The 25,511-nt window shown below is 44.5% G+C and overlaps 1 protein-coding gene across 1 annotated transcript in view; it reads left to right on the forward strand.

Moving 5' to 3' along the window:
* The window catches only part of LOC126092900 (ankyrin-3), a 345,337-nt gene that overhangs the window by 102,444 nt on the left and 217,382 nt on the right, over positions 1-25,511 (forward strand). Inside the window, exon 11 of the mRNA XM_049908630.1 lies at positions 3,620-3,764. Coding sequence (XP_049764587.1) covers positions 3,620-3,764 — 145 coding nt within the window. The remainder of the gene's footprint in view (positions 1-3,619; positions 3,765-25,511) is intronic.

Below are 25,511 nucleotides of genomic sequence, written 5' to 3' on the forward strand. Positions count from 1 at the left end.
GATTTTTCTTTTCCACCAGAATGTAATCGATGTCCGTCTTCGTCCGCCCGTCAACCCATACATATCTCGTTATCTTTTGGCTATTCTTTTTACGGAACCATGTGTTGCCCACAATCAGCCTGTTTCTTTCACAGAAATCAACCAGTTTCTCTCCTTTCTCATTTTTCGTCCCATGTCCATGTGGGACAATTATCTCCTCCTTCCCTAGCCTTTCTTTGCCTACGTACGCATTTAGGTCAGCGATTACTATTGCTTCCATATCTGTAATTATACTCTCTAATACACCTAGAAAATCCTCTATGTTCTCTTCTTTCTTTCCTGTTTGTGGTGCATATACTTGGAGGAAGTCCTTCACTACATTCCTTGTCCTCAGTCGAATCGTCATCGCCCTATCACTTGTGTATTCTACTGCTTCTACTTATTCCTCTAGGTTTGGTTTTACTGTGATACCTGCTCCATTTTTGGCTTCTTGTCCACCACTCCAGTAGAGTGTGTAGCCTTTCCTCATTTCCCTCCTGCCGGCCGGTGTGGCCGAGCGGTTCTAGGCGCTTCAGTCTGGAACAGCGCGACCGCTAAGGTCGCAGGTTCAAATCCTGCCTAGGGCATGGATGTGTGTGATGTCCTTAGGTTAGTTAGGTTTAAGTAGTTCTAAGTTCTAGGGGACTGATGACCTCAGCTGTTGAGTCCCATAGTGCTTAGGGCCATTTGAACCATTTGAGCCATTTTCTCCCTTCCTCTTCCCTTGCCGGCCGGAGTAGCCGAGCGGTTCTAGGCGCTTCAGTCTGGAACTGCGCGACCGCTACGGTCGCAGGTTCGAATCCTGCCTCGGGCATGGATGTGAGTGATGTTCTTAGGTTAGTTAGGTTTAAGTAGTTCTAAGTTCTAGGGGACTGATGACCTCAGCTGTTAAGTCCCATGGTGCTTAGGGCCATTTGAACCTCTTCCCTTCCATCGAACTTTACCAAGTCCCATCAATTCTACGATCTCCTTTTTCATAAAGTCTATCAACTCTTCCGCCTTCCCAGTAAGGGTCATCACAATGGTCATACCCACCTACATTGTGTTGGTACCTAGTCGTCCACTTCTCTCAGTGTGCCCAGCACCCCAGTAACTGTGTGTCGCTTGCAGGGAACGCCATAACCTTTTCCGGGACCGGTTTTGAAGTACCATTTAATATGTGGGCTAAAGGATGACTGTGTAGTGTACTAAATATGAAGATGCCAAATGACGGAAAAATGAATTACCATAGTATCAGCTTAAGCAAACTACACTTACGTACCTACTGGACACGATACCTTTCACTGACGGATGCAGCACTTCGTTCCATAGTGTTGTGGCGCCAGTGCATATGACACGCGACGATAGCCAGTTATCGACTTAGGGAAGCGTTCGATTGTTGGAAACAATACTTGTTGCGTGTCGAGCGTGGCTGCCAAATTTAGCACCTATAGATTTTTCCCTTTGGATGCATAAAATGTACTGTAGATTATTCCAGTTCCGAAAAGAAACGAACTGTTTACTGGAATCAATTACATGTTTCATGACATGAAACGGAACTATTGTGAGTAACATTTCTGCGAAGATATTTATCATTCCCCAGGCGTAAGTTGTGCAAATTTGAGTCCAGCTATATGGGGACTAAAGTGAAAGTTTTATACTTCAAATACGTTTGTACAACTGGGAGAATAATTCATAATGAATTAGTCGCAGTAATTCCATCTCATCAATAAACGTTCTCCTACCGGTTTACCCTGACTTACAAAATCACATTCTAATTTTGTTCAAAACGACATGCGAAATTGGCTGCCGCATTTTTTGATGAAAACGCCATGAAGAATTCGCTCCGCATTTGCTTGCTCAAGTGTGCGTTCACCCAACAATTTAATTCTTCTTGCACGTGTGAGATAAAGTAAAAAATATTGTACAGATTAAAGTTTTGTATTAAATTAATATCAAAATGGAACAGTAAAGGACTTTTAGTACACAATTTGTGTACCATTATTACGCTTGTCATAACATCTACGAGGGCAGTTCAATAAGTAATGCAACACATTTTTTTTTTTCTGAAACAGGGGTTGTTTTATTCAGCATTGAAATACACCAGGTTATTCCCCAATCTTTTAGCTACACAACCTTATTTTTCTACGTAATCTCCATTCAATGCTACGGCCTTACGCCACCTTGAAATGAGGGCCTGTATGCCTGCACGGTACCATTCCACTGGTCGATGTCGGAGCCAAAGTCGTACTGCATCAATAACTTCTTCATCATCCGCGTAGTGCCTCCCACGGATTGCGTCCTTCATTGGGCCAAACATATGGAAATCTGACGGTGCGAGATCGGGGCTGTAGGGTGCATGAGGAAGAACAGTCCACTGAAGTTTTGTGAGCTCCTCTCGGGTGCGAAGACTTGTGTGAGGTCTTGCGTTGTCATGAAGAAGGAGAAGTTCGTTCAGATTTTTGTGCCTACGAACACGCTGAAGTCGTTTCTTCAATTTCTGAAGAGTAGCACAATACACTTCAGAGTTGATCGTTTGACCATGGGGAGGACATCGAACAGAATAACCCCTTCAGCGTCCCAGAAGACTGTAACCATGACTTTACCGGCTGAGGGTATGGCTTTAAACTTTTTCTTGGTAGGGGAGTGGGTGTGGCGCCACTCCATTGATTGCCGTTTTGTTTCAGGTTCGAAGTGATGAACCCATGTTTCATCGCCTGTAACAATCTTTGACAAGAAATTGTCACCCTCAGCCACATGACGAGCAAGGAATTCCGCACAGATGGTTCTCCTTTGCTCTTTATGGTGTTCGGTTAGACAACGAGGGACCCAGCGGGAACAAACCTTTGAATATCCCAACTGGTGAACAATTGTGACAGCACTACCAACAGAGATGTGAAGTTGAGCACTGAGTTGTTTGATGGTGATCCGTCGATCATCTCGAACGAGTGTGTTCGCACGCTCCGCCATTGCAGGAGTCACAGCTGTGCACAGCCGGCCCGCACGCGGGAGATCAGACAGTCTTGCTTGACCTTGCGGCGATGATGACACATGCTTTGCCCAACGACTCACCGTGCTTTTGTCCACTGCCAGATCACCGTAGACATTCTGCAAGCGCCTATGAATATCTGAGATGCCCTGGTTTTCCGCCAAAAGAAACTCGATCACTGCCCGTTGTTTGCAACGCACATCCGTTACAGACGCCATTTTAACAGCTCCGTACAGCGCTGCCACCTGTCGGAAGTCAATGAAACTATACGAGACGAAGCGGGAATGTTTGAAAATATTCCACAAGAAATTTCCGGTTTTTTCAACCAAAATTGGCCGAGAAAAAAAATGTGTTGCATTACTTATTGAACAGCCCTCGTAAATGAAATAAAGGTTTGATGTCACACTGTAGACTAGACACCTTTTCCAAGACTAGGGATGAACTGGCAACCAAGCAACAGCGAGTAATCAGCAAGTGGCAATTGTTATGATCAACTGCAGCAGAAAGGTACACTGTTGAAGGTGACAGCACAGCACTGTTGTAGAGGGTACAGTGGTTTCCACAGCCTTGGGTGAGACGCCACCATTACCGATGTGGTACGTGTGCTGTGTACGTGTGTGTGTGTGTTTGTAGGCGGGCTTCACGGCGGTGCACCTGGCGGCGCAGAACGGCCACAACCAGGTGCTGGACGTGATGCGCTCCACGCAGTCGCTGCGCGTCTCCAGCAAGAAGCTCGGCGTCACCGCACTCCACGTGGCCGCCTACTTCGGACAGGCCGGTGAGTTTCACTGACTGTCAGATTCCGTCATTTAACAACCGCCAAGAGCTGCTGCCGGAGTAAACCTCTATTCACTACCAGTTGCAACCAACCAATCACATCATAAATTTATTTACACCTGCTTGTCTGGTATAATTCTCACGGCGGTGACAAAATACGGTGCGTTTCAGAAGTGATGCAAAATATTCAGGGATATTATAGGAATGATCATTCGACACAAAAATGTCTACTAAATATGGCGTCTGAAACGCATACTTCATAAGCTATGAGCAGTTCTTGCTCTTCGGTACTGTGAAACAAATCCCTTCTATTGCAAGCTCTTTGCTTGCTGGCGGAGTAAACCTCTATTCACTACCAGTTGTAACCAACCAGTCACATCATCAGACAGCATAAATTTATTTACACCTGCTTGTCTGGTATAATTCTCACAGCGGCGACAAAATACAGTGCGTTTCAGAAGTGATGCAAAATATTCAGGAATATTATAGGAATGATCATTCGACACAAAAATGTCTACTAAATATGGCGTCTGAAACGCATACTTCATAAGCTATGAGCAGTTCTTGCTCTTCGGTACTGTGAAACAAATCCCTTCTATTGCAAGCTCTTTGCTTGCTGGCGGAGTAAACCTCTATTCACTACCAGTTGTAACCAACCAGTCACATCATCAGACAGCATAAATTTATTTACACCTGCTTGTCTGGTATAATTCTCACAGCGGCGACAAAATACAGTGCGTTTCAGAAGTGATGCAAAATATTCAGGAATATTATAGGAATGATCATTCGACACAAAAATGTCTACTAAATATGGCGTCTAAAACGCATACTTCACAAGCTATGAGCAATTCTTGCTCTTTGGTACTGTGAAACAAATCCCTTCTATTGCAAGCTCTTTGCTTGCTGGCGGAGTAAACCTCTATTCACTACCAGTTGCAACCAACCAGTCACATCATCAGACATCATAAATTTATTTACACCTGCTTGTCTGGTATAATTCTCACTGCGGTGACAAAATACAGGGTGTTTTAGAAGTGATGCAAAATATTCAGGGATATGACAGGAATGATCATTCGACACAAAAAGCTATGAGCAATTCTTGCTCTTTGATACCGCGAAACAAATCTCTTCTACTGCAAGCTCTTTGCTTTTCATATTTTGGGAAGTGGTAGTGTGGACCGAAAATAGAAAAAAAAGGCTTGTAAATTTGTGCTCTAAAATGCATACCTTAAAGGGGCCCTCACACGTTCAGTAATATTCTCAAACTGTCAACGTATTGACCGTCTGAGAGCGCATTTTGACGTATTGTCAGTACTAGAAACATTGACGAACAGTATTGATGGACCTCAAAATATTCTCAGTATTGCCAATATACAGGGTGGTCCATTGATAGCGACCAGGCCAAATATCTCACGAAATAAAAGTCAAACGAAAAAATTACAACGAATGAACTAACGAAGTAGGCGAATGTCAGCGATATGTCTCGTGGTCTTATTGTGGCGGGTTTATCTTCTGCTGTTAGGTCAGACGATAGAAATGCCACTTGCACGCTTAGAGTAGCACATTGGCGGTGACCAACTTTAAACAGAACTTGATTAATTTTCACACACATTTATTAAAATAAAAAAAGCATAGAAATTACGTAACTTGATTGTGGATGCTGTTTACAATTGAAAATCTGAAGTTCCTTTGGTCTTGGTATGTTAATCTTTTTCTCACATATCTCTGATACTTAACAAAGTGTCTACACTTTTATCTTCATGGCTATGTACAGGAATATTGTAATCTTATTAGGTGCAGACTGAAACTTGAATATAGACTGGTACAGACTAATGCAGTCTGGTACAGACTGATGCAGACAAATGCAGACTGACTAACTGGAGGTGTGTACACTCGTTATAATACCTTGCGTGTTCAGTTATCACTGCGCGAGTGTGATCCACGAGGAGAAAAGGTTCTACATTAGCAGCAATCTCATTGGCTGCGTTACATATTAATACGCGGATCGGCGGAAGCAGAATTTGGTCCGTCTCTAAGGCAGCGCCATCTCGTAGCGCAGAGATGGACAAGCGCTGCGCCTGCGCTGTTGTGCTTAGCGGGGCGCGCTCTAGTGGGAAAGCTGTGTACGCGCTAACTACGCGGAACTATGTATACAACAACCACTTTTTTCGCTTTGTGATAGATGGCGCTGAAATAGTCACAAACATATAAGTACGTGGTATCTCGTAACATTCCGCCAGTGCGGACGGTATTTGCTTCGTGATATATTACCCGTGTTAAAATGGACCGTTTACCAATTGCGGAAAAGTTCGATATCGTGTTGATGTATGGCTATTGTGATCAAAATGCCCAACAGGCATTCCACCCGTACCATATTTCTATGCACCAGGAATTACGGGACGATGACAGATTTTTTGCACGCGTTCTATTTAGCGACGAAGCGTCATTCACCAACAGCAGTAATGTAAACTGGCATAATATGCACTATTGGGCAACGGAAAAACCACGATGGTTGCGACAAGTGGAACATCAGCGACCTTGGTGGGTTAATGTATGGTGCGGAATTATGGGAGGAAGGATAATTGGCCCCCATTTTATCGATGGCAATCTAAATGGTGCAATGTATGCTGATTTCCTACGTAATGTTCTACCGATGTTAATACAAGATGTTTCACTGTATGACAGAATGGCGATGTACTTCCAACATGATGGATGTCCGGCACATAGCTCGCATGCGTTTGAAGCGCTATTGAATAGCATATTTCATGACAGGTGGATTGGTCGTCGAAGGAACATACCATGGCCGGCACGTTCACCGGATCTGACGTCCACGGATTTATTTCTGTGGGGAAAGTTGAAGGATATTTGCTATCGTGATCCACCGACAACACTAGACAACATGCGTCAGCGCATTGTCAAGCATATGCGAACATTACGGAAGGCGAACTACTCGCTGTTGAGAGGAATGTCTTTATACGTATTGCCAAATGCATTGAGGTTGACGGACGTCATTTTGAGCATTTATTGCGTTAATGTGGTATTTACAGGTAATCACGCTGTAACAGCATGCGTTCTCAGAAATGATAAGTTCACAAAGGTACAAGTATGACATTGGAACAACCAAAATAAAATGTTCAAACGTACCTACCTTCTGTATTTTAATTTAAAAAACCTACCTGTCACCAACTGTTCGTCTAAAATTGTGAGCCATATGTATGTGACTATTGCAGCGCCATCTATCACAAAGTGGTCCAACTAAAACATTCATATTTATTTACGTACTACACGAATATGTAATAAAAAATGGAGGTTCCACTTGAAAAAAGAAACAGTTGTATCCGTTTCACCTATGGCAGCACCATCTAGCGGGCCAATCATAGCGTCATCTGGTTTCCCCCTTGAAGATAGACAAGTTTCGTTCTTTGCAGTTTTTTCGATTGACGCTTATTTCGTGAGATATTTGGCCCGGTCACGATCAATGGACCACCCTGTATACTGAACGTGTTAGGTCATTTACTCACGGTTTAACAATATTCAGATGTCGACAGAGATTCAGCAACCAGGCAGGCCGTCTTAGTGTGCACTGCTTAATTTTCAATACGCCTTTGTGTTATGGACCATACCTCAGATTCAGATTTTACGGAGACTTTTAACACAAGAGAATTTTAATACGCCTATGCAGGAGTAATCATTGCATACACCACTTTACGATGGCTAACGGAGGATTCCCTATGACACCGCTTACTTCATTAAATTGAGAATCAACACTCCTGGAAATGGAAAAAAGAACACCATACTTGCTCCGGACACTGCGAGAGGGCTGTACAAGCAATGATCACACGCACGGCACAGCGGACACACCAGGAACCGCGGTGTTGGCCGTCGAATGGCGCTAGCTGCGCAGCATTTGTGCGCCGCCGCCGTCAGTGTCAGCCAGTTTGCCGTGGCATACGGAGCTCCATCGCAGTCTTTAACACTGGTAGCATGCCGCGACAGCGTGGACGTGAACCGTATGTGCAGTTGACGGACTTTGAGCGAGGGCGTATAGTGGGCATGCGGGAGGCCGGGTGGACGTAACGCCGAATTGCTCAACACGTGGGGCGTGAGGTCTCCACAGTACATCGATGTTGTCGCCAGTGGTCGGCGGAAGGTGCACGTGCCCGTCGACCTGGGACCGGACCGCAGCGACGCACGGATGCACGCCAAGACCGTAGGATCCTACGCAGTGCCTTAGGGGACCGCACCGCCACTTCCCAGCAAATTAGGGACACTGTTGCTCCTGGGGTATCGGCGAGGACCATTCGCAACCGTCTCCATGAAGCTGGGCTACGGTCTCGCACACCGTTAGGCCGTCTTCCGCTCACGCCCCAACATCGTGCAGCCCGCCTCCAGTGGTGTCGCGACAGGCGTGAACGGAGGGACGAATGGAGACGTGTCGTCTTCAGCGATGAGAGTCGCTTCTGCCTTGGTGCCAATGATGGTCGTATGCGTGTTTGGCACCGTGCAGGTGAGCGCCACAATCAGGACTGCATACGACCGAGGCACACAGGGCCAACACCCGGCATCATGGTGTGGGGAGCGATCTCCTACACTGGCCGTACACCACTGGTGATCGTCGAGGGGACACTGAATAGTGCACGGTACATCCAAACCGTCATCGAACCCATCGTTCTACCATTCCTAGACCGGCAAGGGAACTTGCTGTTCCAACAGGACAATTCACGTCCGCATGTATCCCGTGCCACCCAACGTGCTCTAGAAGGTGTAAGTCAACTACCCTGGCCAGCAAGATCTCCGGATCTGTCCCCCATTGAGCATGTTTGGGACTGGATGAAGCGTCGTCTCACGCGGTCTGCACGTCCAGCACGAACGCTGGTCCAACTGAGGCGCCAGGTGGCAAGCCGTTCCACAGGACTACATCCAGCATCTCCATGGGAGAATAGCAGCCTGCATTGCTGCGAAAGGTGGATATACACTGTACTAGTGCCGACATTGTGCATGCTCTGTTGCCTGTGTCTATGTGCCTGTGGTTCTGTCAGTGTGATCATGTGATGTATCTGACCCCAGGAATGTGTCAATAAAGTTTCCCCTTCCCTGGACAATGAATTCACGGTGTTCTTATTTCAATTTCTAGGAGTGTAGTACAGATTGATGTATTACACAGCAGATTGTAGAAACACTCCCATTTCGAAAATTGCGTCATATATGTTCAATGACATGTAAGAGGTCTGTGAAATACACGTCAGTGTCACCAAATTATCACAAACCTTAAAAAACAACTGTTTTACATCAATTGCCTGAACAGTCCCTTGCCAGTCAGATATAACTGCTTCACAAGTTTCCATGGAATTTTACTAATTGTTCTAGCTGATATTAGAGAACTAAACTTCCAGCATTAAAACGACCTACCTGTCGCAAAAAATCTCTAAGTTACTGCCTTTATTGTGACGACTGCGATTTCCTCTCCCATTAACGTAATTTGCTTCTCCGTTTTATCTCGTATCAGTTTCAATAACTTCACGTACGGTGCGGGCTCATCGGAAAATATTGATAAAATTTTTCGGGTCCGTGGTTCGGACTTTAGACAGTAAATTAACACGTGACCAGACGTTTCTTTTTTTCCAACATTCTCGGGCCCATTTCGTCTATTTCCATGTTTTCTGTTGCTTGTAAGCTACATCTAATATAACTGCAGCACACGCTTATTTTTGGGTGTTAGACATCTTAACGTTCGAAAATCGCGTTATCTGCTGACAATTTTTTTCATTGTTATTGATGCTTCAATATTTTTAAGGTTTTGCAAACTAGAATTGTCAATAAGTACTGAACGCATGCAGGCCCCTTAATAGCTATGGACACTTGCTCATCTTCGCTACTTTGAAACACAGCTCTTCTAATGAACAAGTGCTCATAACTTTTAAGGTATGCATTTTAGGGCACATGTTTACTGGACATGTTTTCCTTGTTTTGCTTCATATTATCACTTCCCAAAATATGGAAAGCGAAGAGCTTGCAGTAAAAGAGATCTGTTTCACAGTATCGAAGACCATAGCTCCTAAGGTATGCGTTTTAGAGCCCCTGCTTACTTGACTTTTTTTGTTCCAAATGGTCATTCCTGTTATGTCCCTGAATATTGACCATCACTTCTGAAACACCCTGTGTACAATGATCAGTCAGAACTTATGATCACCTACCTAATAGCCAGTTTCTTCACTTTTGGCACGGATAACGGCGGCGTCGCGTCGTGGCGTGGTAGCAGGGAGGCGTCGGTAGATCACTGGACGGAGTTGGCACCACATGTGTACACACAATTGACCTGTTCCGTTTAAATTCCGGGGAGGGGGCCGAGACTACCACTTCAATAAGTCACGGTTGCAAAATACTGACACGAATCCTTTACAAAAGAGTGGAAAAACTGGTAGAAGCCGACATCGGGGAAGATCAGTTTGGATTTAGAAGAAATGTAGGAACACACGAGGCAATATTGACCCTACGACTTCTCATAGAAGATAGGTTTAAAAAAAGGCAAACCTGCGTTGATAGCATTTGCAGACTAAGTGAAAGCTTTTGCTGACTGTAATACTCTCTTTGAAACCCTGAAGGTGGCAGGGGTAAAATACAGGGAGCGAAAGGCTATTTACAGTTCGTTCATAAACCAGATGGCAGTTATAAGAGTCGAGGGGCACGAAAGGGAAGCTGTGGCTGATAATGGAGTGAGACATGGTTGTAGCCTATCCTAGATGTTATTCAATCTGTACACTGAGCAAGCATTAAAGGAAACAAAAGAAAAATTTGGAGTAGGAATTAAAATCTAGGAAGAAGAAATAAAAACATAGAGTTTTGCCGATGACATTGTAATTCTGTCAGAGACAGCAAAGGATTTGGAAAATCACGTGAACGGAATGGGCAGTGTCTTGAAAAGAGAATATAAGATGAACATCAACAGAAGCAAAACGAGAATAATGGAATGTAGTCGAATTAAAATCAGGTGATGCTGAGGGAATTAGATTAGGAAATGAGGCTGTTAAGGTGGTAGATGAGTTGTGCTACATAGGTAGCAAAATACCTTATGATGGTGGAAGTAGAGCGATATAAAATCTAGACTGGCGATGGTAAGAAAAGCTTTTCTGAAGAAGAGAAGTTTGTTCACATCGAGTATAGATTTAAGTGTCAGGAAGTCTTTTCAGAAAGTATTTGTACAGAATGTAGCCATGTATGGAAGTGAAGAATGAACGATAAACAATTTGGACAGGAAGAGAGTAGAAGCTTTTGAAATATGGTGCTACTGAATAACGCTGAAGATTTGATGGCTAGATGACGTATCTAATAAGGAGGCACTGAACGGAATTCGGGAGAAGAGAAAATTGTGGCAGAAAGTGACTAGAAGAAGGGATCTGTTGGTAGGACATATCCTGAGGAATCAAGGGATCACCAATTTGGTACTTTTAATAGTGTCAGAATTTGCAACTTTAATCATTAATTTTAAGGCTCATAAGTCCTTATATAAATAGTTATTTCCAGAAAAAGTTACGTAAATTATACCTGGAAAGTAAATTAAATAAAGACGGTCGTAGTGAAATTCATTTGAACTCTACCCTGTTCTGGAAGGATCTGGTATCTGTATACGTAATACTGACAGAAATTTTAGGCGCAAAACGCGCCATAAGTGTTTCAGTTGTTGTCGAGATTAGTCGCTGTTACTATAAAGTTAATTGTGCTGTGTCCGCCTGCTTAGCTAGGTGGTAACGTGCTTGCCTCCCGTGCAAGTGGGTCCGGGTTCGATTCCAGGCCGGCTTGGAGCTTTTCTGCACTCGGGGACTGGGTATTGTATTGTCCTCATCATCATTTCATCCTCGTCACAGCCGCGCAAGTCGCCCAATGTGGCGTCGAATGAAATAAGACTTGCACATGGCGCCCAAACTTCCCCGGATGGGACCTTCCGACCTACGGTGCCATAGGCTCATTTCCATTTTTTTTTTTAATTTGTGTTGTGTTGAAGTGCTGCACAATGCATTTACTGAACAAATGATGTTGTAGAAAGTGTTAAGAATTTATGAATAAATAGCGATGATGTCAAAAAGAAACAATATTCCAGCTTTTACAGAAACAAGAAACGTTGGACCTCTTAATTGGAAAATATAAATAGGAACCGACACCCCAGACAACTAGACAGCCGTAAGAAGAGAAGTAACATTTATCTGCTAGTATAGTGTTTCCGCCTTTATGAAATTATATAAATGTTCACAACGCTAGAACAGATAGTTCTACGTACGATATTTACTATCTGTACATCTACGAATATTTTGATGGTAAGGGATATATAACATTGAAAAAGCAACAGCTAAAATTTTTCTGCGGAGTTATTGACCATTGTCACTTATAGTGGGGTAAATGTATTGACAGTTTAACGGCGATTACGTTTGAAATAGTATGCAGTTCACACACTTTTTTCCATCTGTCTGTCTTTTATTCGACTGCCTCCTATACATAACTGAGATGAAACTGACTTTCACTTCATATTTATTCCTCATGACCGCTTTACGTGATCAGCTTGCTTGTTTTCTGTCGCTACAGACTTCCCAACTCAGGTCGGTAAGCTATACAGGCTAAGGGCGACCTCAAAAAATTCACACGTGGCAAGGACTGATTGAGTAACACACTCATTCGAGTACTGAACGACTCACTATAAAGTATTAGTGAACGCTGACTAACCGTCAGCAACTCTCACCTATTAGACACTCTTGCCTTTCTCGATCTATCGGAATTTCTCAATTGAAGTTTATTACCATTCTACTGATCTTGTGTTGAGACGCTAGGCCCTTTTCATTTATCGAAGACAGTCGCTACAGGAAAATGGCAGTAAATATCTGGCACAGATAACTAAATCCATAACATTACAAAAGGCCTGGTAACTGTGAGATTTAGTGCCTAACAAAGTCCACTTGTGTCCATAAGCTGAGGGATCTTCGAGATCGACGAAACAATATCAGGCATGTCGTAAAGGTGCAGTGAGTACATCGTGTCACATTCCACAGTGCCGTGGTAATTAATATACATGTGCACTGCCCCTCTGGCGACAGCATTCTTAAGGTTGGTAACGGGTGTGGTGACCATACACTATCTGATCAAACGAATCTGGAGACCCTTATGTAATGCTGAGTTGATCACTAGACTCAGGAGTGGCAGGCTAGTCAGTATAAAGCGAAATGTGAAGTACTGTGTTGCCAGTATAGAAGAGGTGACAACAGGACGGCTCAGTCAGGGGAGCTCACTTACTTCGACTGTGGACCAGTAACTGGGTGTCACCTGAGTGACAGATCCATCAGGGATACTTCAAACAGTCTAAAGCTGAATTCACTGGTGATTTGATTGTGAATCACGAAGGAACAACCCCAGCTAAACCAAGTTGAGGCAGTCCTGATCTACTGACAGCAGATCCGATCAAGTACTGTGGAGGGTGGTTGTTGGAGGGTGGTTGTAGAAAATCAAATGAAGTCAGTGAAAGGAATCACTTATGAATTCCAAAGTGCTACCTGTGCTGGAGTAAGCTGTCGCCACCACAATGGTCGGCAATGATGTAGCACGAAGATCGATAGTAGGCGCTGGATCAAGTGCGCTTATCACGAGAGATGCCAGAGACAGACTCACAAGCAACAGGCCGCCAACGCCCTCTCGACAGCACGTATTTAGGCCGCCGCTGCTGATCGGAGGGCCGCGCTGACTGACACTCCAGTCTGGCTTCTGTCAGTTAGTTGCAGTGCGGGCTCAGTTCACGTCACCAGCTATGACAGTACATAGCGTCAGATTTGTGCCCCTAGCAAGATTACCAATATTGTCTGCAAGAGGACTACTACTGAAGAGCTTGTACGACGACTCATGGACTCTATTCAAGTTAAGTACACTACTGGCCATTAAAATTGCTACACCAAGAAGAAATGAAGATGATAAAAGGGTATTCATTGGACAAATATATTATACTAGAACTGACAGGTGATTACATTTTCACGCAATTTGGGTGCATAGATCCACAGAAATCGACACCCAGAACAACCACAACAGCGTTGATACGCCTGGGCATTGAGTCAAACATTGGCTTGTACAGGTACAGCTGCCCATACAGCTTCAACACGATACCACACTTCATCAAGAGTAGTGACTGTCGTATTGTGACGAGCCAGTTGCTCGGCCACCATTGACCAGACGTTTTCAGTTGGTGATAGATCTGGAGAATGTGCTGGCCAGGGCAGCAGTCGAACATTTTCTGTATCCAGAAAGGCCCGTACAGGACCTGCAACATGCGGTCGTGCATTATCCTGCTGAAATGTAGGATTTCGCAGGGGTCGAATGAAGGGTAGAGCCACAGGTCCTAACACATCTGAAATGTAACAAGAGGTGACCGAGACGTGTAACCAGTGGCACCCTATACCACCACGCCGGGTGGTACACCAGTACGGTGATGACGAACTCACGCTTCCAATGTGCGTTCACCGCGATATCGCCAAACACGGATGCGACCATCATGATGCTGTAAACAGAACCTGGATTCTTCCGAAAAAAGGCGTTTTTTCATCCGTGCACCCAGGTTCGTCGTTCAGTAGCCTACTCCATCGCAGGCGCTCCTGTCTGTGATGCAGCGTCAAGGGTAACCGCAGCCATGGTCTCCGAGCTGATAGCCCATGCTCCTGCAAACGTCGTCGAACTGTTCGTGCAGATGGTTGTTGTCTTGCAAACGACCCCATCTGTTGACTCAGGGATCGAGACGTGGCCGCACGATCCGTTACAGCCATGCGGATAAGATGCCTATTATCTCGACTGCTAGTGATACGAGGCCGTTGGGATCCAGCACGGTGTTCCGTAGAACCCTCCTGAACTCACCGATTGCAGATTCTGCTGACAGTCATTGGATCTCGACCAACGCGAGCAGCAATGTCGCGATACGATAAACCACAATCGCGTTAGGGTACAATCCGGTCTTTATCAAAGTCGGAAACGTGATGGTACGCATTTCTACTCCTTACACGAGGCGTCACAACAACTTTTCACCAGGCAACGCTCATGTCAGCACGTTGTAGGTGTCGCCACCGGCGCCAACCTCGTGTGAATGCTCTGAAAAACTAATCATTTGCATATCACAGCATCTTCTTCCTGTCGGTTAAATTTCGCGTCTGTAGCACGTCATCTTCGTGGTGTAGCAATTTTAATGGCCAGTAGTGTAGCTGCTATCTATTCACGTAAATAAAGAACCGTGTAAATCCACGAGTGCGTTTGTGTCGTAATAAGAGAGTACTGGCCACCCATAAGAACATCCTCTCCCTCACTCCCTTAGTACAAAACCCTACACTACAAGTGACCCAGCTAGCAGAATGACTGTGAGCAGAGAGATAAAAAGAACAGGGTACAGTGGTCGATCAGCTGCTCACAAGACACACAATTCCGTAGTCGATGTTAGGTGACATTTGAGGTTGTGTAAAGAGAGTCGCCTCTGATCAGTGGATGAATGGAACGACTGATCTGTAGTGATGAATCGCGCTGTACTCTTAGCCTCCGCGATAGCCGCACGCGTTAGCACGGCCCTTCGGCGATCTGGGGAGACGTTGCGGCCGCGGATCGAATTCACCCAGCAGACTAACTATGACGGCCGTTGTGTTAGCCAGCGTGTATGTGGATTTTAGGCGGTTTCCCACGTCCTTTTTGGTCACTACCGAGCTCGTACCAACTTCCAAGTTAAATTACACAACTCGCGAACATTTCGAAAACGTTTCCACACTTTCACACGGGCAGCACTAGACGCAAATATACTGGGCACACAGTTTCCGTGCCAAATCCAGATTAACATGGCGACCGCCTGAAGATACCGGATAAGATGAGGAGAAAGAAGAAACGCGAAAGACGCTATAGCTTGTGGATGTCCGATGGAAGGGTTTGGTTTTGGTGAATACCTAGAGAACGTTACCAGCCATCAATGAGTTTTGCCAACAGTGAAGTACAGAGCAGGTAGCATTAAGATATGGGAGTGTCTTTCGTGATTGTGGTGTGACCCCTCATTGCGTTGAGTAAACATTAAATGCGGAAGGATATGAAGACATTTTCAGTTTTGTCTACTGGACACAGTAGAGGAAGATTCGGAATCGATAGTTGTATCAGCATGACAATGCATCCTATCACAAAACAGCATATGTGAGGCAATGATTTGATGACAGTAACACTCTTGAAATGGACTGGCCTGCAGAGAGTCCCGACCTGACCCGATGGAGCACCTTGGAGATGAGACTAAACGTCGAATTCGCTCCATACCCCAGCGTCCAACAGGACTACCTCTTTTGGCTTCTGTTTTTGAAGAAGAATCGGCTGGAATTCCCCCACAGACGTTCAAGTTGTCATAAAGGTGAAGACTGGACACACCCCATATTAACGTCCACAAGTATGTGTCCATATACTTTTGATCAGGTAGTGTACATGGCAGCATCAGATGCACTTTGGCTCTAAACAGAGTAGATCAGGCAGACCAGTATGACGTGCAGCGACGTCCTGGAGCCCCTCTTAAACTCAGCGATTGTCCATGGTGGCGACGTGGAACGTCCCATGTATGATCAGATCGACATTCTCAACGTCTGGTCCCATGAAACTGGATGTAATCGTCCACCACGCCACGTTCTAGTAGCTGAGTGTTGCCTCCTGTCATACGGAATCGATTACGCACAACGACAACCGTTTCAGATGCCATCCTTATTACTAGCAGCCATCACAGTGCACCTAGGGAAAAAGCAGTGACGTGAGCGCTCTTAGCAGGATATCCCTAGAGTTGGCAACTGTACTTGACCTTTTTTGGAATAACAACTTATTTATTTGACTCTGCTACTTCAAACTTAGAAGTGGACATCCCAGACGGCGAGCTGGTACTGGAGCAAAACACTGGGTTGCTGCATAGGTTGGTCGCGGTTTTCCATAATTTTGAATAAACATAACAAATACAAAACTTTATGGCAGATTAAAACTGTGTGCCGGACCGAGACTCGAACTCGGGACCTTTGCCTTTCGCGGGCAAGTGCTCTACCATCTCTACCCAAGCACGACTCACGACCCGTCCTCACAGCTTTAATTCCGCCAGTACCTCGTCTCCTACCCTTCGAAACTTGGCAGAAGCTCTTCTGCGAACCTTGCAGAAGTGAGACAAAGGATACTGCGGAGACATGGCTTCGCCACAGCCTCGGGGATGTTGCCAAGAATGACAACAAATACACATAACAGACACTTTGGTCATCATTAACACGTTCTCCTCCACTATTTACAACAGTCTGCCAACGCTGGGGTAACTTTTTGATTCCGCGGTTGTAGAAATCGCATGGTTTTGAGTCGAATAACTCGTAGACTCGTGTTTCGGAGCGCATTTTCATCCGGAAAGAAAGTTCCTTGAAGATTGTTCGATAGTGAGCGGAACGGTGAAAATCTGAGGGTGCAAGATCAGGTGAATAAGGTGGGTGCGTAATGATTCCCCAACCCAACTCCCGAATCGTATTTTTTCAGTCCTCTTCCTTCGACTAAGCATGCAAGACGTCTCAGTTGTTGACAGTAAATGGCAGCCGTGATGGCTACACTTAGGGGAAGCAATTCGTGGTTCATTACACTGCCGCTGTTCCACAAGATGCATAACATTATCTTTTGTGACTGCGTGAAGATCTTTGCACGACAATTTGATACTTTGTCTGAGCTCAACCATTCCTTTCTTTACTTCACCATAAAGACACCATTTCTCGTCAGCAGTAACGATACACAATAGGAATGGTAGGTGTTGTTCACGACACCAATTGATGACGAACAAGCAGAGATGTACATATGGCCATCCACCGATTTCCTGATTTTGGCTGAGAGCATGCAGTATTTTTACATCCGATTTTTGTAGCTTCCTTATTGTGTACAAATGTCGGACGATGGTAGAATGATCACAGTTCATCACAATTGCTAACTCTCGCGCACACTGACGTACATCATTGTGGATTAATGTGTTTAAACAATCTTCATCAAACGCCGACGGTCTTCCTGAATGTGCAGAAGTTGCTAATGTCAAAACGACCCTTCTTAAAACGAGAAAAGCTTTTTCTTGCCGTTCTCTGTCGAATGGCATTATCCCAATACACGGCGCAAATGTTTCTGACTGTCTTCGCTGCCGTCACCCTTCTACTAAACTCAAACAGAACAGTGTGTCATAAATGTTCCGATTTCTCCTCTTGGCACGCCATTTTCTAGCGTCCACAGCTCCACTCACTATCTCCAAAAGACAAAATGACAACATGTAGACTCACTTAGCAACAGCGAACTAGAAATAAAAAGTGACAGTCCATAAATAAATCCCATAGCAACCGGAATACCACCATGTAAAACAAAAACGCTACTAACTTACGCACCAACCTAATAAATACACTCCTGGAAATGGAAAAAAGAACACATTGACACCGGTGTGTCAGACCCACCATACTTGCTCCGGACGCACGGCACAGCGGACACACCAGGAACCGCGGTGTTGGCCGTCGAATGGCGCTAGCTGCGCAGCATTTGTGCACCGCCGCCGTCAGTGTCAGCCAGTTTGCCGTGGCATACGGAGCTCCATCGCAGTCTTTAACACTGGTAGCATGCCGCGACAGCGTGGACGTGAACCGTATGTGCAGTTGACGGACTTTGAGCGAGGGCGTATAGTGGGCATGCGGGAGGCCGGGTGGACGTACCGCCGAATTGCTCAACACGTGGGGTGTGAGGTCTCCACAGTACATCGATGTTGTCGCCAGTGGTCGGCGGAAGGTGCACGTGCCCGTCGACCTCGGACCGGACCGCAGCGACGCACGGATGCACGCCAAGACCGTAGGATCCTACGCAGTGCCGTAGGGGACCGCACCGCCACTTCCCAGCAAATTAGGGACACTGTTGCTCCTGGGGTATCGGCGAGGACCATTCGCAACCGTCTCCATGAAGCTGGGCTACGGTCCCGCACACCGTTAGGCCGTCTTCCGCTCACGCCCCAACATCGTGCAGCCCGCCTCCAGTGGTGTCGCGACAGGCGTGAATGGAGGGACGAATGGAGACGTGTCGTCTTCAGCGATGAGAGTCGCTTCTGCCTTGGTGCCAATGATGGTCGTATGCGTGTTTGGCGCCGTGCAGGTGAGCGCCACAATCAGGACTGCATACGACCGAGGCACACAGGGCCAACACCCGGCATCATGGTGTGGGGAGCGATCTCCTACACTGGCCGTACACCACTGGTGATCGTCGAGGGGACACTGAATAGTGCACGGTACATCCAAACCGTCATCGAACCCATCGTTCTACCATTCCTAGACCGGCAAGGGAACTTGCTGTTCCAACAAGACAATGCACGTCCGCATGTATCCCGTGCCACCCAACGTGCTCTAGAAGGTGTAAGTCAACTACCCTGGCCAGCAAGATCTCCGGATCTGTCCCCCATTGAGCATGTTTGGGACTGGATGAAGCGTCGTCTCACGCGGTCTGCACGTCCAGCACGAACGCTGGTCCAACTGAGGCGCCAGGTGGAAATGGCATGGCAAGCCGTTCCACAGGACTACATCCAGCATCTCTACGATCGTCTCCATGGGAGAATAGCAGCCTGCATTGCTGCGAAAGGTGGATATACACTGTACTAGTGCCGACATTGTGCATGCTCTGTTGCCTGTGTCTATGTGCCTGTGGTTCTGTCAGTGTGATCATGTGATGTATCTGACCCCAGGAATGTGTCAATAAAGTTTCCCCTTCCTGGGACAATGAATTCACGGTGTTCTTATTTCAGTTTCCAGGAGTGTATAAACTAATATTTTTTAAGATTTGTTTTGAATTTACTGGAAAAAATAAAGAGTAATTCACGTTTCGAATAGTCAAAAAATAAATAAATCGTAAATTAAAATGTATCGTTACTTCCATTTTCGAGAATTTAAAATGTTATTTACACTTTCCCTTTAATTTTTTTAAATTCAGTTTGAATGCCTTTTGTGTTTGTTGAATCGACAAACTATTATTTTTTCTATTGCTTTTTAATTTGTTAGGAATTATTTACTTTCAAGATATTCATTCTTAAACTGTATGCCAATAATTTACAATAATAATAAAAAAGTGAGTACATAATATGAATATACACTAAAAAACAAAATATTGTGACCAGTGTCCACTGCCAGAATGAGTCCTGGTGGGCTTGCGTGCACCTGGCACGGTGAAAAAAAAGTACATAAGCGGCATACAGACGAATTGGGAATTCTTATAGCGACGACATGGGGCGTAAACGGGTTTCACAAACGTCAGAATGTTGTGACAAGCGCCCGGGAACTAGCGTCTCAAAACAAGTAGGCGACACGGCGCCGGCTGGGGTGGCCGAGCGGTTCAAGGCGCTACAGTCTGGAACCGCGCGCGACCGCTCTGGTCGCAGGTTTGAATCCTGCCACGGGCATGGATGTGTGTGATGTCCTTAGGTTAGTTACGTTTACTAAGTAGTTCTAAGTTCTAGGGGACTGATGACCTCAGATGTTAAGTCGCATATTAAAATTTAAAAAAAAAAGGCGACATGGCGTCGAACGTCAGTGTCTCTGCATGGAACGCAGAGCTTAGTATTTCGGATGTTTCATAATCGTGGCGTATGCACCACATCACCAGTAGATGGCGTTATTGGCTTCATGGTACACCAAAGAACCAACATATCGCGTTGTTAGTTTTTTATAAATCAGTGACATGTATTTTTTGGAAGTTTACTTCAGTGCCAGCTTAAGCGTTGCAATCTTACCTTTACAGATGCAAACTAACAACGAATTTGCTTGGTTAGTATATACGGATTTACTGATTTCGCTTCATGTACTAAAAACTTATCTACATTGCTTTGGTTCATTCTATCGGTTTCATTTATATTCTTTGCTAGGAAAAACGAATTTATTAAGTTTGCTTTGTGATTTGCGTGCCTACTCATTACATTTTTATTTCGTTTTAATTATGAACAAAAATGCTTAGAAAATGGTCGAGTATTTCTGAATACACCAGAGTAGCTAAAAGACAGCAATATGAAGTCTCAAGAATCCAGCGAAGATCGTGTAGTGAGACCTACTGCGTCTGGAGAACATCTGGCTTCAACTCGCTCTTTGGAAATTCGTTCCTAAAGCGACGCACGATGTAACTCTGATCAGCAGCGTCATAGTTTATCTCGCTCTTCAGAACCCCTCACTCCCAAAGGTTTACAGTTGCTTCTCTGCAACGTACATCGTAGAAACGGAAATCTTGATGGGAAGTGGAACAGGCGATCGAGTTTTTATACTCTGAATCCCACATAAACGTGAGATTATGTAATGCTATGACCATAAATAAAGCACAAGGCCTCATGCTGCGTTTTGTGGGCGTGGACCTAAGTGTCAATTGCTTTTCCCGCTGGCAACTCTACTTGGTTCTTTTCCATGTTAGTCAAGCTCTTCGTTCAAGTCTTCAATCATATTACTTCTCATGCTGTATACAAAGAAGTTGTATAAGTAAAAAATAAATTCCACTCGTATGGAATCTCAGGCAAAGCTGTAAATAAATACCCCGGCAACTCCAGGTTTCTGATACCATGTTGCTGACAATTTTGTGGTGTAAAAATATTCTTACAGTCGTTTCATTGCTTTTCATTTATCTCTAAATCCTTTACTGCTTTGCGCGCAACACTAATGTGGACATCACAGATCAAGTGTTACCCTTCACTTTTGTTCCGTACGTCCTTAAAACGTGTGATGGTGTCATTCATCAGAAAATTAACACTGCCTTTTTCTGTTCACACTTTCTTCCGCCGAAAGAAATTATTTGCATATCCACAATTTAACAGTTAAATAAACAAGATGTAAACGACACTGCACAAAACTACTAAAGCACAAAACTACTAAAGCAAAGGCCACCTTGCATAGCGAGTTGTGAGGTCAGTAACTACTTTCAATTATCAAGATAGAACTACCGCTTTCAGGAAAGTCGAAAATTTAAGTATCCACACACAACTATCGTTTCGACAGCTGTAAAAATTTCAGCATCGAATTGGGTTTTCCTAACTACAATTTCTGAAAGTCATTTTCAAAATTGCGTCAGTGAGAAAATGTCCAACATTTCTTGACCAGTAAAAATGCCTTTCGGAAGTAAACATATGTAATTCTAGACGTGTTCAACACAGCCTGGATGGATAGCAACCCTACTTGCGAAGATTCTAGCCAGGTCAGGTGTAAAGTTGGGAGGACAGTTTGTGGCACGTAAGGCAAAGTAATGGTTCTGTCACAGGTTCGTGGTATGTGTATCGGAGTGCTGAACATTTTGTTCCTATTGGCATTTTCTTCACAGCCGTGAAATGACGCCATCAACTCTCGTCCTTCCCCCCCCCCCCCCCTCTCTCCTCCCTCCCCCATCCCCTCCCCATCCCCCTCCCCCTCACTGCAGCGTACTCCGGTTCCAGCCGGCGACAAATAATGTCCCTGAAACAGGTTCGCTGTGACTTAACCTTGCTCCATACGATTCGAATACCGTGTGCCAAACAAATACAACATATGGTGAAATCAGTGTACCATATACCTCGACCCTTATGGACTGTTGCAGGCACAATGTGCGACCTTTTAATGGAAAACCACTTAAGTTACGTGTTTCCTTGTTTTCTGACACATGTTCATAATGAATCTGGAAAATCTGTTACAGACATGTGTGCAGTTGTCATATTTATAAATCTGTGATTCGAAACAAAGCAAAAAAAGCCTCATAAGCATTACACATAATATAGGAGTAAAAGAAAGCTATTGGTGATGGAACAAAAAGCTGAAAAGCGGCTACAAACATCAAAAAACTGTTCAGTAATGCATGGATGCGAAGTACAAGTTTGGTCGTTGTATACATGCTGAATAGCTGAAACCTACCCAGTGAATGACACCGTCGCCAATCCGCATACGAAATAAGAAAATAAAATATTTTGCCTCAATTGACGGGAAGTAACTTCGACCTGCTGCAGTGAAGTCGTTGGCGTGTATATTTAAGAGCTAAACTTCTCCGTGCATTGCGTATATTTCTTGTACAAACTTAATGCCATCTCTTGCAGTCTTTTTTCCAGTGCTTTGCGGTGGTGTATAAGTGTTCCGTACGCTGCCCGAACAGTGATACACTAGGTAAACATTAGGTTTTTATTACGGCTTGCTGCTTATCAGGCCAACGTTACCGTGACTCATATAAGCACGCAATGCGCGCCCTCCTGGTTACACGCAAACGAGAGCAGTCATAATCATATGATAAGGCAATGGGTGATAGCTGTCGACAAAATTACGTGATTTGACGAGAGGGGAGCTGAGATTGGATACATGTAATCAAAAAAGACTCTGTCATCAAGCATACGATAACTCGCGTGAGTGGCTGTTAGTCGAAGGCGGCGTGTTGCTACATGCATTCGTATAATTATCATATTAAGCTACATTACCAAGGTATACGTGTGAACATAGAACACAAGTGAATCCTTACCCATCATGTGCTGCTTCCATGATTCGTATCCTAAAGTTATGATTATACACGGTGCAGTCTGATTAGTGTGTGCCGGCCGCTGTGGCCGAGCGGTTCTAGGCGCTTCCCTCCGGAACCACGCGGCTGCTACGGTCGCAGGTTCGAATCCTGCCTCGGGCATGGGTGTGTGTGATGTCCTTAGGTTAGTTAGGTTTAACTAGTTCTAAGTTTAGGGGACTGATGACCTCAGATGTTAAGTCCCATAGTGCTCAGAGCCATTTGAGCCATTTGAAGTCAGCATATACTACACAGGGGAAATTCTCCTGGTGGTGGACATCCTTAAATTTTAAGAACTTGTCTTCCTTAGTGGACATCTCGACGTGTATCAGATACTTCACTAATCGCTCATTCTAAGTAAGTGGATTCAGACACCTAGGGCAAGTATGATATGCATCTTTAAGTTTTGTCAATTGGGAGGAGAGTTAGCAGTTCATGTTCTTGATCCATATGTAGTGTTGTTTCTCACCCTGGGAGAATTACAACAACTCTACACATTTCTATCACTGAGTGGCTACTTTGGGTAAGTACAGTGCTTCAGGTCTTTTTACTATGGATATCATTATCATGTTCTTCTGGCTTGCTTTCATCTTTCATCTGGCAGCAAGCTTGAAATGAAATACAAGAGATCTGCCTCTCAGATTCAAGTATGTCCTGAGGTGTAATAGCGGAATTATTGCCATCAAAGTTATAAAATCCACAAACATTATAATTGCATATTGAGTCGAATCTTTGATATAAATTATCTTGCAAGACACTATTGACCATATTTTCAGGCTGTGTTTCAAAAATGAACAGCTTAGAGAAACAAATGGTGACACTTTCTGCAGGACTCACCCATCATTTTCCAAGGGAATGCTCGGGCACATAGGGTGCAAGCTGTGACTGATTTGTTTGATCAATGGGGCTGGAAGTGCTGTAGCACCCACCACACTCCCGGACTTATTCCTTTGTGGCTTCAGCTTGATTGCTAAACTGAAGGAAGCACTTCACGGCACTTGCTTCAGAACTGTTACAGAGATTCATCAGGCAATAGATTACTCCAGTCAAACTATCCACACAACTGGCGCTGCTAAGGGTATTCACATCACACATCACAGGCTTATATACAATGCTAGTGACCACTTTGAAGGATATTAAACCTCTGAAACAGAAACATAATTTATAATTAAAGTGCAGCTACTCACGAAGGTCCAGTGTGGACTATAATTAGCATACGGCAACGGAACTTGGTAAATAATGCGTTAATGCAAAACAGATTTACGCTGGAAACAATTAGTTCCAATTTTGGCCACCAGTTGTAAATCTGGCATTGTACAGTATCTCGTCGACTTCTTCACTGCTCACATTGAAAAAGTTGTGTAAGTGGCATTTAATAATAAAATCAACATTATGCCTTTCTGATTTGTTTGACCTTTTCTGTCCACATTCCATTCCTAATCCATGGGAAGCATTTATAAATGCCTTTCTCGCGTTCACAGCGCCACATTTGCACCTGGTGGCCAAAATTGGAACTAATGTTTTGACAGCGTAAATCAGTTCCATATTAACGTATTACATCTGCCAAGTTTCACTGCCATACGATAATTACAGTCCACACTACACCTATGTGAGTAATTATAACTACCTGGTATATTTTGTATAATCGTAAGTGAATGGTTGCCACTGAAAAAGTTCCAACACACACACACACACACACACACACACACACAGACACACACATACAGACACGTGCATACAGAAGAAGGGTTGTATCCGCTGTGACGTGGATCCAGCGGATTGGGTGTCCTTTGCACGTCCCAGGCGCTAACGTCTTGTAGAGACTGCGGAGCTGACACAACCAGGGAGTGCAAAGTCACACGACTGGGCTCAACTGGATCCCAGCAACATCATTCAAAAATTCTACAAGGGGAACAAAAGAAGAATTACGTCAGGTAACTGTATTATTGACATACATACGATATTTATAAGGATGTTTACTTATTATCGCGATGTTCCCCTGTTAATGGTGTGAAATTTCCTCTTTCTTGAAAATTTCCCTAGCACAGAAAACCAATTGTAGACGGGACACGCCTTTAAGATCTTTCCGATAAAATTAATATGAACAATTTCTAAGCGATAACACGATTTTAGGCCTTAGGCAAAGGTACTAAAGTGGGGAATTTACACAATAACTTAATGTGACAAGAAGGTGACTGAGAAAAACAATCTTCCATTTGAA

The sequence above is a fragment of the Schistocerca cancellata genome, chromosome 7, assembly GCF_023864275.1.
Source record: "Schistocerca cancellata isolate TAMUIC-IGC-003103 chromosome 7, iqSchCanc2.1, whole genome shotgun sequence".
Taxonomy (NCBI): domain Eukaryota; kingdom Metazoa; phylum Arthropoda; class Insecta; order Orthoptera; family Acrididae; genus Schistocerca; species Schistocerca cancellata.